The following is a 12,553-nucleotide window of genomic DNA, read 5'->3' as shown; positions in this document are numbered from 1 at the left end:
AGTAATAATACAAAACAAAATCAGACAATGCATGACCTCTTAGAGGGTTTAGAACAGCCACGTGTCTTTAAAATTAAAACTAACCTTAATTAACACGGATCATATGTAAGTTACAAGGAATTAAACTTAATTTCTCCCTTTAGGTTCTCAATGGAAAAGGGGAAGCAAAACAGGAATTAGGATTTTTAATGGATTTTTATACAATTCTCACAGACAACAGGAAATTGCTGAGGGCCTCAAGTGGCCATTAAACACTAAACCGCAACAATTCATTCATTTACAATCTACGCAGCCCAAGCAAATATACTGTATGAAGGTCATGTGTGATGCAGTACATCCTTTGCAAGGACAAATTCAAAATGAGGTCCCTGGGAAAAGGAAGAATCATGTCATGTTTTCAGAGAGAAGTAAACAGTTCTGAAAACTTCTTTTCAAAGCCAACTCAAGAATTAGGTCTAGTTTACCCACAGATTTGTCATTTAATAGCTGTGGTGTGAAGGTAAAACAAAAATCAAGTAAAAAAAAAAAAAACACAATCACAATATAATTTCACAGGCATGCCGTCTAAGCACTCAAGATGGCCTGCTCCATTGAGCGGTACCTCGATATCAAGAGTCTGACATGAGACAAAATTATGATTTTTTTTTTTTTTTTTGAGCGGGGCACTTGCCCAAAATTATATTCTTACATATTTACCACCTACAGAATGCTTTATAAATAGGTTCTGCCTGCCTCTACCAATACAGTCTTTAAAAGTGTGATTGCAGCAGGGGAATTAAACAATCACACATAAAAATTACTTTTGCTTGTCTCTCTTCCCTACTTATATGCATTGATTTTATCTCTCAGTGCAAGAAAAAGAGTAAAATGTTTCTAGGTGGATTCTTCTTTTTATTTATTTATTTATTTATTTTTTTTTTTTTACAAAAATAATAAAAAAGATGTAATGCATGCATGAGCAGAAAAAAAGTCCATCGGGACAGATTAACAGACATACATGAATATTACTGTAGTGTTTTCCACATCCTCTTCCCAGATTGGCGCATCTAGATGAGAGAACACTAGAGGAAAGGCACAGGTAAGACAGGAGCTGGCTCCTTTGTTTTTCTTTTTTTTTTGCTAATGACGCAGCAGTTGTGACTTCACATCATAATGGGGTTCCACTGCAAGACTGCCCGGTTCACAGACTGCACAGGACACATGCACACCATGCTAATGGCAGCAATGCTGATGTCGAGTGCTTGTTCGACAACCCTTATGGTTGGAAAAAAAATCTGAAATATTTCAAATGCTATGGAGCACAAAGTATTAAACCCTAACCTTTGAGAATGTTTTTACACTTTGCCCTACAGTTTGTAATTGTTCAGTTCAATCAGAATATTCTCCTCCCTCTCACTGCCAACCTTAAACAAACTTCCAAGCATTCCTGCATTCGTCCCTGCTGACATCCAGTAAACCTCCTAATCCACTGCGGGAGCCGATATCAGTCAGTCAGAGAATGTGCTCCTTTTCAATTTTGCAGCCTCCCTGCTAACGGTGTCTAGTGAAGAAGCCGGCGGATGAGGGGAACGCTGCAGGAGGCTGGTGTCAGGCGGTTTCTATGACACGCCATTCAGCAGCCCTCTGGGGGGCTCCGGGCTGTCCTGCTTCTCTTTCTTCGCCGCTCGCTCCTTTGGGGGTCTCTGCCGGCCCCCGGCGCCACCACCGCCGACTCCTCCCGCTCCTCCGTCGGCTGAGGGGCCCTGAAGCGCTTTACTGCGGATACTCCTCTCGTTGTTGCCGTTGACTCGGACCTGTTGTCCCAGAGAGAGCAGATGAGGACCACACTGGCTCAAGGTACAGGACTTTGAAGCTGACAGTCGAACTGGCTGTAGAGTCATAGTGCTGAAGGACACACGCGTATTTCCATCCTGGGTAGGATGCTAATGTTTTTTCCTTCTGCAATTTACTCAGCCTGTATTGACATAAATTAATACTAGGTAGTATGTACAGCACCAGTGTAGCATAGCACTGTGGAGTACAGCAGAGTGTGGTGGTATGATTCCCTAGTAGTGCATTGCTGTTGTGCCTTTGACCAGTTAAACTGAATTACTTAAGTACATATCAAGCTGTATACATCAATAATATGTAAACACTGCAAGCTACTTAAGTTGTGCTGGATAAGAGCATCTGCTAAACAAATGCAATGCAAACCTGATGCAAAATGTAAAGATATGTAATTCACTGATACATAGACAGTTAGGCAAACAGTGAAATGTAATCAGGTATGTGCTTAGTCCATGGCTTCTGCATCTGGCAAGTAAAGTGTTAAAAGGAAAATTACAAGCTTTTTAAAACATAATTTTTGACTACATTTGCTATCACGAACCTATGAAACCAAAATTCAAGGTAAATGATTACGTTAGAAAGTGAACCCATTGAACAAAACATAACATTTCCATGTTTAGTGGAAGAAATCTGAAATCTGGCATGAATCAAAATTAGACAATGACGCATCTTTTTTTCCTTATTTCAAATTTGATCCACAGAATGACAAAAAATGGAATCCTTGTGATTCTGGTACCGTAGTATCTTCAAAGGTGAAGGCCTGACACCTAGTGGTTCTCTGTTGAAACTACATCCACATCCACAGTCACGTAAACCTAGAGGATACAAGTAGAGGATGCAAGCACAGAGGAATGACACAACGGTGGTTTTTGCATTTTACCTGCAGTGAGTCATCCTGTGGCCTTTGTTTTGTGTCTCTGGAATTATGTAACCAGGACTCACTCCACTGTGTGTCTTCATTCCCTTAAAGACAAATGAATATAAACAAATAAAAAATTCACATTTCCGGCATAGCAGTCCTCATAGGTTACTATCAAATGAAAGGCAGTCCTTCCCCTACTATTTTACAGGCAAAGTGGGTCATCACATTTAGAAATGTGGCCCCAAATTTTTGTAAAACATCAAAAAAGCATTTTATTTATTCATAAATGAAAATAAGTAACTCAATAATAACTCATTTTCACCTACTGCTGGTATTTGCTCTGTTACGCAGTCACACATTTGTTTGGTTTGAGATGACTGACAGCTGTTATGATTCTCAAATATGCTTTGCTGAGAAAACAAGACAATACACAGCAAAATGTGATGCAATGTGTGCACAAACACACTGACTGCATTTGCCATCATGCATTTAGCTGTTTGCACAATTGGTTGGATTAAAACCATGCCTGACTAATGTCATATGGGAAACAGGGATTCTTTCACTGATTGCAAATCCAGCTCTACAAGACAAAAGTAAACATACCATATCGTATTATCAACAGCTCTCAAGTACTTTTTTGAAAATTTGTAATTCACACTGGGGAAAAGACTTAAATTTGGGTGAGACTTGCATTTGCTCATTTAAATGCCATGCATGGACAGGAATTCCCTGTGTGGGCTTAACATTATAATTTCTACACTCCACCAAGACTTACTATATTCAAGTCATGACAAACTACTGGGGATCAAACTTGCCAAAGGGGATCTTTCATATGAGAAGTTATACCCTTGGAAAAACTGAGTTGCAAAAGGTAGGAGTTTGGGGTCTTTGAGTGTGTTAAGATATGCAATTGAAAAAACGATGCTCATGATGTGAAGGCAGACTTATGGATATCTGAACTCTTTGCAACCCTGTAATGATACTGAATTTTAACATGGGTACATATGTTTTTCAAATATATGACATCTGAAATGAAACTTATGCAAGAACCCTACATGTATTCTGTAAGTACCAATCAGAAAATATCTGAAAAACCTAAACTGAAAGTATATTCATACCCAGTGTCACTTGAAACTATGATTCAAATTTAGTGATTCTTTTGTGGATCAAGATGATGAATTCAACTGAAAATTGACTAAATGTGTTAGTCAAATATTATAGATCTCCAGCATTCTATTAGTACAGTCCCAGGTAACTGTACATAAAATAACAGGTAACAGTGAGGATGAGATCACTGACCTTTGTAGACACCGCCTCCTCTCCCCCTGCCCCCTCTCCCCCGGGGGCCCCCACCCCGCTTGCGCCCATCGCCTCGTCTGGGGTACCCTCCGCCCTCCTCATCAGCAGGGGCCAGGGACCAGTCGCTTAGCTCGTCCTTGTGGTCCATCTCTGTCTCTGATGCGTTAGAGGCTTCAGAGTTAGTGCCTAAATGAAAGTGAATTGTTGCAGATCATTTTCAAATGCCTTACTCTACTCATTTTCATTACTGTATCTTAAATTCTCATTTACTTTATGAAGTAGACTTGCAGAAAAAAAAAAAAAAAAAACATCTACCAAAAGTCAAAATCTGGCCGTTATAATATCTATCCTAGGGAGTACAGTTCACTGTCATTTATCACTGAGGCATACCTGATGCAAAGCTGAGTCCTCGTCTACCACGCCCTCCTCGTCCAAAAGGCTTCCTGCCCCGTGAGGGTCCCACAGCATCGTCTGCGATGAACCCCTTCTCTTTATCGGAACGTCCCGCAGATGTCCTGGGCCCCCCGCTGATCTGTCGAAGCTGTTCGTCGATCTGAAGCCTCTCCATACGGAGCTGGTCCACGTCCTTGAGGAGCGACACGCCACCAGTCAGCCTTGTGCTTGTTATGTTTCAGTCTGCAAGCTCATCGCTCCTCTTCCCTATGCACAAACCCAGGCTGTACCCGCGGGGTGCAGACGCTTTCACAATTACAGAACCGCAACAAGACCCTCTCTAACTTGGTGTCTGAATACATATCGCAAGATAGGCCCCTCACCTTCAGGTAATTCAGGTGATAGTCGAGAAGAACGCGGGCATTGGCAATGCTTTCTTTTGTTCCCACGAACACGAACGGGACCAGGCCTTGCTGCCATTGAACAGGGCACAGAGACAAGGAGAGTAAGAACTGCATTTGTCCCATTAACTGAGGCCTACATGGGGTTTCCGCACCAAATCAACCTGCTGACATGTACAGACCTCGTCTTGTGAGGTCTTCTTGTCGCCCTCTGCCTCGATGCGAACTCTGACGACTCCAGATTTGTCCACAACCTCCTGAATTAGTTTTCCGTTTTTGCCAATGACCTTCCCTGCACAGAACAACACACAAAGTCACTGCTTATGTTGCATTAAGGCTTTGGAGAAAAAAGTACTGGTTTCTACATAGGACAGGAAGACTTCCAATTTACCTACTAAATTCCTGGGTACTTTGAGTACATCTTCTGAGAATTCAAGGTAACTTCTTGCCTTTTGCACTGCTTCTTGGTCCTGCAGTTATAATAAATTGATATGAGCAGAAAATGAAAGATCAAATGACCAGATGAAAAGAAATACACACAACGTGCTACGCTGGGGGGACACATTAGTGAGACTCGACCTCTCCGTAGATGTGGAATGTGCATGTCTCCTCATCCAGGTCAATGGCGGTCACCCCAGGTACCTTCCTGGCCTGCTGGATGTTGACACCATGGGTGCCAATGGCCAGCCCCATCAGGTCGTCTCGAACCACAAACTGTTCATGAAAACGGGATGCCAGCTGCCTGGAGCTCTGGGGACATGAAGCAGAGGGTTGGAACTGCAGAATTGCACATGCATAAAAAACCTGACAATTTGTATGTATGTGACGATTACAAATAAAGATGCACAAGATCCTGGGTACCATTTCAGATTTGATATTTTTAGATGGATTCAGGTTTGGCTGAGCGTCTCAAAATTTGTACATTGTTAAATTACCTAAAATAAGGTAACACAGCATTTAATGAGTTTTGACATTTCCAGTGAAGTACTGCTTGAACTAATGACATATGAGCTAAAAGGTTTACTCTACTACAAACATATTTAACCAATCAACCCTATTTAGCTCATGGTTTCATCAAACTGGATGAATCTTCAATGCTTTGGTCCCAGCCTTAAAACACACACAAGTCACTTTTTATCAGTTCTCACAAATCATTAGAGTACAGCTGTTTCTTTTTTTTTTTTTTACTTCCAACTGTCGACTTGCTTCCTCATTCCGCAGCATCAGAGATAGCTTTGTGCGCAAGCTCCTAAAATGCATGTCGGTCAGCATCGCCGCCCTCTTGGTAGTGACTTCATTCACAGACTTGAAAAAGAGTAAAAAAAGACAAAAATTAATTCAGTCATGTGCTGCCATAAGTTAGGAATTAAAATGGTAAAAGTTAAACAAAACCTACCAGAAGAACAAGCTGCTTTTTGTCCGAATCGTATTTCACACGGAAGGCTCCAACTGCCTTTTTGAAATCTTTATGCGTGGAATCCTTTGCACACCTTAAAAAAAGTTATAACTATAAACAAAAATTTCATGACAGACAGAAGCCCTTGATTCATTAGCCTTAAATAAATTTGCATCAAACATTACAGTTTACAAGGTGCTATTGACAAGACTTCAAAAGTGGAAAGTCCTTGTAAACTTTACATGACAAATTGACTACTATTATGCAAATTAACTGAGGTCTCATCTATCACAAACAAGACACCTCCACCAGTGGTATGGCCAGAATCCTTGATGAATGCTTACATTTGCCGTAGGTCCTCAGGCACATCCAGTGTGATTTTGAGAAAGGCATTTTTCGTAGCCGGCTTGTGAGGGTTCACAGGACGTAGTCGTTCTAATGTGACAATTTCATTTAAGGTGGTGTCACAGGCTGCATACTCTATAACATAAAACTGCAAAAAAAGTGATAAGGAAATATTAACATGCCACATTACCACTGATTAATGCATCTATATAGATGTTGTCTTACAATATCTCAAAAAGAAAAAAGGTAATCCATTAGGCATGTTAGCAATAACATACCAAAGTGATATTTCTGTATGGCAAAGATGGGCACCTTTGATGCAAGTCAGGGGAAAAAGAACTCCATTACATTCTATGGGCTGGCTGTTATATACTACTGTCAACATTTATGTATTACAGATATTACTAAACATTTAAAAGCATCCCTACCCATATAATAACACTGTATGACATCTCGTACTGAAACATGCCATTTGTTACAGTTGTAAAATGTTTTTAAAGTTGTTCTTCCAATTAAAATTTGGCATTTTTACAATTTAAATTTAAAAATATCCAATGTAAATGCTTTAAAGTTCAGTCTTTCCATTTTTAAGCTGTGTTGTTCTTTACTGTTATGCCATGTGACGGTCCCGTCGGTTGCCGTGCCAATGAAATCCCACCTCCTAGCCATTAGCACCACACGTCCATAATGGACTTTTTCATGCTCAGATTCACCATTGTGTTCTGCTCATCACTTTACCCCCTTTTTAACATACCTTGTCATCTTTTATTGCTCTTACCAACAAGGTTTTCCATTGCATCCCTATTATACATGTACTTTTATCTTACTTCTGCATCACATTTAATCTGTGTATGTAGGATGTTTGTTTGCATTCTGTTATTTTAGCAAGAAAATGTTTCACTGCTTGTAGCTGATTTCTCTCCCTACTTACTTGGCTACAGCATGGTTGGTACGTGATGGAACAATGATAAAGAGGCGGGGGGGCAGTGCGGTTTTGTGCGCAGTAAGCTGGGAGGTGTATGAGGTGCTGAGGTGTATGGGAACTGGAGGATCACACAATTTTGGCATACAGGAAATATTACAGTTGTTAGCAAATATAATTATGTATTTATACATATGGCAGCACTTGGTTTTGTTAGGAAAACGCTGCCTGCAAGAGAAAGCGACAGGTTTACCTGCTCCATTTTAAGTTTAAATTAAAAAAGGTTCACAGGCAAATGTAAACCACACAAAATGTGTGCCTGTGACATTTTTACAGCCTGTAACATGCCCATCTCTTCAGTCAGAATTATCTGTTCTGCAATCATAGCAGCAGGCGTATCTACTTACAAGGAGAGCTAGCGCTGCAGTGGCCCACTATGCAACACTGCAATTTTTCATGGACTGTCTATCATATCAGCCAACAGCAGCAGGCGCATCAAAGCTGAGTGCCTGCTTTCCAATGAGGTCACATATCACATGGGTATGCCAAGTTCACTGGCTGACCATTACACTGCACACAAGTACTCCTTCATAGAACAGAACTATTTTTCCAAAGATATTCTGTTTTCTTCAGTCTATACCACTTTCATCAGTCATGGAAAGGATGTCATTTTCTCTTTAACTCTGTTTCTCACTGGCGCCACACGTAAGCTTAGAGTGAGGGTGAACAACGATGTTACAGAAAAGCCATGCACGTGTCTGTCATGCTATTTATGAGAAATCAGGAGATGTCCCCTCATACCTTTTACATTTTCAATAAGCCAAATGTAAAAGCGCTGTTCACAGCGGAAAAAATGCACACTTTTTAATGTGTCTGATGGTACAAAAGTGTTCTATGGGTGGGGCAGGTTGCTAGTTTTCAAGTTGGTGTGACTTTGAAGTTTATCAATTTCAGACGGGAACATGTTTCTCACATTGCTGTAATTTCACAGTACAGCTTTTGGAGAAGGGCACTCCTTTTACATGGCATGAACTTGTAATAACCATGTTAACAGTTTTAGATTTCTATGGCATTACCACAAATGTGTGAAGCACACAGCATTTGAAATCGCATTTCTTGGTATTTCTTATGGTGAATAAGTGTATAAAAAGTATTTGACTAAACAGACCTTAATAAAAGAGCAAAGAGTGTAAAGGGATTATAATGTTTATAATGTAAAAAAGGAGGCAATTGTCTTTGCAAGGTGCTTACCTCTCCCTTCATCATTCGTACCTTCGCCAACCACCATCCACAAGGCTCCTTCTCATTGGCTTTGGAATATACCTATTAACACAAGCCATGTGCGTCATATGCAGTCAGTCAAGAGGGGCTGGTGTAGACTGGGAGATACGGTTTTCCTGTATCACTATTACATTCTTTGAAATCAACCAACTTTTTAAACTTCATCCAGTAAAATACACTTGAATATCCCGATTTATCTGCACAATACCACACACGTGAATTGCATTTTTCTAGCATAATTTGCTTCCTATATATTTCATTTTGAAAACATTCTGCCATTATCTTAAGAGTTCACTGTACACCTTAAAACACATCAAGATTCGCAGATTTACATTGTCAGACAGAAGGAAAGCTACTTGGATGGATGGAGTACTACAGCCAATGGTATCATGTGCACCTTTCCTGAAATTAGGCTACAGAGCGACACCTATTGAAACTCATTCATTTATTTTAGAATTTCTGCACACGCTTGCAGTTATCCTGGGTAAATTGTAAGTCCCTGTCCCTCACTTATAACACCTACCTCAACTTCATCACTCTCGTTCAGCACTTTGTCCTTGTGAAAACCTGTTGGTGGGGGAAGACGAACATCGTGGAAGGGAACCTGTCGCTCTGGCTGCCAACTGGAGAAAAACAAAGCAGCCCACTTCGTTAACAAGTGAAAGAGCCGAGCAGGAAAATTAACCAGCACTCTTCTATGGTCATGGAATATCTTCATCACAACGTGGGCCCGAACATGGCCTACTGCTAATGCACTTATGTGTCTTCAATGATCACATCCATTCCTAACAGGCAACCATGAACAGCATTTAAAAAAAAAAAAAAATCAGTGTTAACGCAAAAGGTATACTGTACTTTCAACTTAAAGTATCATTACAGCAAAACGACACAGCACACGTTTTGAGAAAGTATTAGGGTACAATTCAATTGTACACAGCTTCACAAAAACACAGGCTTAAAAGATAAGGCAACATTACGCATGCAATACTTACTTATTCTCGAATGTCACAGTGACAGAATCGTCATGTACGTCCTTCACAAATGCCTGAAATGAAAGCAATTTAATCAGTACAAATAGGCAATCATTCTATGCACTTCTTTAAAATTGGTTCTGGGCTACCACACACATATTGGCTTACCAATAGAATGCATTTCTCACTAAAGTGCCTTTCCATGCAAAGTGTACGATGTTAGTAATCCATACTATGCGTAACTGAAAAAACCTGATTGGTGCTACATAGTTCTCTTTCCTTGATACACTGATGCGCTTTTTGTTTTGATTTTTCCCCATAAGGGGGACACACAACTGCACAACATCTAATCAGTTCAAAGCTGACTCCCTCCAACTGAGAATGACAGGGAAAGATGAAATCAATGCATTATAATATAAGGTCCATGTACATATTCACCACACCAAATGCACTCAATTTCAGGGACTGATGTAATAAAAATGAATTATAGAAATAATTCCGATTAAACTTATGTTACAGTTACTCCAAATAAATCTGCCATTATCCATTAGGCAATTACAGGAAGTCTACTGTAAAATAATTCAGCACCATAAGGTAAGACTGTTGAAAGCCTGAGCCACTGCTTAAGGTACTAGTCTAGCTCTATACAAAGCTGTTTTCTGTTGGGTCGAGCCATCTACAAGAGTCAGTGTCGTGCAGGGTTCCAATCTCGCAAACACCTACACAGCCAAGTGTCAAAGTTTCTTTACTAAATTAGGTCTGCTGCGTTTAGCTATGAACTGGAATGCAGTCGTTAGCCAGCTAAGTTACAGTGGCAATGCTGTGCCTACTATATATGTTAACGTTGTGTGTCAGTAAAACGTGGACATATTTGGTGGTCTTGGCAAACTTAATTCCTAATGAAATCTATCACTTTTTAGTAACAAGTAAACATTTCCATAATTGCAAGGCCACTCAGATACAAATTATGTAGGCTGAAATATCAGCATCAATACCATCATCCATATAGGTTCGGGTAAAAATCAACAGATGTCATAGACAAAGTTCATTCGCTAGAATATATTACTAGAAGACCTGATAACGTAATAGCTAAACTAGCCAGGCACACGGTATTTCAAATGTAATACACCTTACTCGGGAGCTGCTTTATGACACAACTTAGCTACCTAGATATAGAAAGAACTTTAAACTCAAGTGAATATCTATGTTAACTAACGTTAAATGTTAACGTTAGCCAATTAAATCTTAATTTCATAAACAGCGCAGAGAATTGACCTTGCAAATCGTTAACTAGCTAGCAACCTACAGCGCAAACCTTTAAACCATATAATAGAGGTATTTTTATTGGCAAAACCCCAAACGAATATTCTTGCTTTATGAGACGTAGCTATCTAGCTCGTAAACCTGGCTTTCTAGCTAACTAATACACCGTAAATATTAGCCAGTTAGCCAGCTAGCTAGTAGTAGCAAGTGTTTCACCAATGTTTGCATGTTGGTAAGCTAACAATTTGCTTGCTAGCTAGTTAACTGTGCAGCAGTGATGCTCATCTTTCCTCAGTCCAATGAGGGAAACAGCTAAGAAAGCTAACGTTAGGTAGCTAACTAACAAACCCTAGCTTTTAAAGAAACGTCACCAACTGTAATTTGGAATTATTTCAGAGACAGAGGGCCTAGCCACCAAGCTATATTCAAGCTGCCTACCTTGTAAAAGGCTCCACTGGTCTCTCGGACTTCCACGGCGAACTCTTCCATGACTGCCGCAATTAGCTAGCCAGTTGGCTAGCTAAATGCTAGACGGCAGCTAGCTGTCGCTAGCTAACGGTATGTCGCTTCGGTCCCCTGAGAGGCCTGATTCCTCTCTTGGACACCGTTCTTACATCGACTAAATAAATGCACCTTTCCTCTTGCCCAGTTTTCGAGAAGGCTAAATGAATACAGGCGAAACATCCATGTCACAAATCAGCTCGGGCAACTGCTCCAGAGCGCACTGACGTAAACACAGACTCCTGTATTTTCCTCGGCACGTGATAGGTGATAGGGCTCCCTTCATTCAAAACTGGAATGATATTGCTGTTGCGGTTGCTATTGCAACTAGCTAGCGACATCTGAAACAAGGTGGGAATCAGACAACCAATACTGAATATTAATTTTGATTTAAACTGTTTATCTATCTATCTGTCTGTCTAGAGAGACAACAGACAACATTTGCAACTAGCTAGACTGAATAGGAACAGCTTGTTTAGACAAAGCTCTTGTGTAGCAATATCTTTCCAGTCTTGCAGTTTCCTCACCACACTCCTCCCATCACCCATGGGAGCCAAGCAGATGGAGGTTCTTGCATCGCACCTGTGTGCAACCTCTTCTGTGGTGCTGAGTGGTACTGAACTTGTTCCTAAGGAGCAATGAAAGACATTTTGAGGCACCTCTCCTCTGTTGAATTTCCTGTGCTGCAAAGTTAAATGACAACTGTGACTGTCAGAAAAGGGTATCATTAAGTTATCTGACAGAGGATAAGATGGATCTAATATAGCAGGGAGAGCTATGCATTTTCCATGCACAGGCATAAAATCAGTCTTTATGTGTTAAAAAAAGAGATATTGTCTGGGGATTAAATTATGCGTAGGCAGCATACTGTGCAAACACAGAAATGAGACTCATGTACTGTACTGACTGTCTGGTACCCAGGTAGGAGACCCCCTGCAGTGTATGACCAAGCTCCTAGCCAGAGCTGCGCCGGATCTAGGTCAGCAAAGATGAAGGTAAGGATTGGCTTGAGGTTCTGCAGGAAAAAAAAGCAGATTGAAGTACAGGAGTAGTTAGTGAGGTCAAGACACAAATTTCCATGGTACCATTGTT

General features: G+C 40.5%; 1 protein-coding gene across 1 annotated transcript; it reads right to left on the bottom strand.

Annotated features, from left to right (window-relative positions):
- Positions 1 to 1,201: 1,201 nt before the first annotated feature.
- Positions 1,202 to 11,671, bottom strand: LOC118774680 (synaptic functional regulator FMR1-like). Its single transcript, XM_036524096.1, has 15 exons — positions 11,399 to 11,671; positions 9,719 to 9,771; positions 9,250 to 9,349; positions 8,697 to 8,768; positions 6,523 to 6,671; positions 6,179 to 6,272; positions 5,971 to 6,087; positions 5,362 to 5,532; positions 5,174 to 5,252; positions 4,965 to 5,074; positions 4,765 to 4,854; positions 4,379 to 4,574; positions 3,989 to 4,174; positions 2,708 to 2,790; positions 1,202 to 1,793 (listed from the first exon to the last, which is right to left on the bottom strand). Exons 1-15 carry the CDS (start codon positions 11,447 to 11,449, stop codon positions 1,599 to 1,601), a joined length of 1,746 nt encoding a protein of 581 aa, XP_036379989.1. The 5' UTR covers positions 11,450 to 11,671; the 3' UTR covers positions 1,202 to 1,598.
- Between the last annotated feature and the right edge of the window lie 882 nt (positions 11,672 to 12,553).

The sequence above is a fragment of the Megalops cyprinoides genome, chromosome 3 (genome assembly GCF_013368585.1).
Source record: "Megalops cyprinoides isolate fMegCyp1 chromosome 3, fMegCyp1.pri, whole genome shotgun sequence".
Lineage (NCBI taxonomy): Eukaryota > Metazoa > Chordata > Actinopteri > Elopiformes > Megalopidae > Megalops > Megalops cyprinoides.
This window is presented reverse-complemented; position numbering and strand designations above follow the sequence as displayed.

What these genes read in the sequence shown, in the direction of transcription:
- LOC118774680 (XM_036524096.1), bottom strand. Translation starts at nt 11,449, where the DNA reads ATGGAAGAGTTCGCCGTGGAAGTCCGAGAGACCAGTGGAGCCTTTTAC. An exon ending in ACTGTGACATTCGAGAATAA is followed by an intron (nt 9,350 to 9,718) that starts GTAAGTATTGCA and finishes GTTTTTCTCCAG; the next exon opens with TTGGCAGCCAGAGCGACAGG. An exon ending in CATTCCACATCTACGGAGAG is followed by an intron (nt 5,253 to 5,361) that starts GTCGAGTCTCAC and finishes TTATAACTGCAG; the next exon opens with GACCAAGAAGCAGTGCAAAA.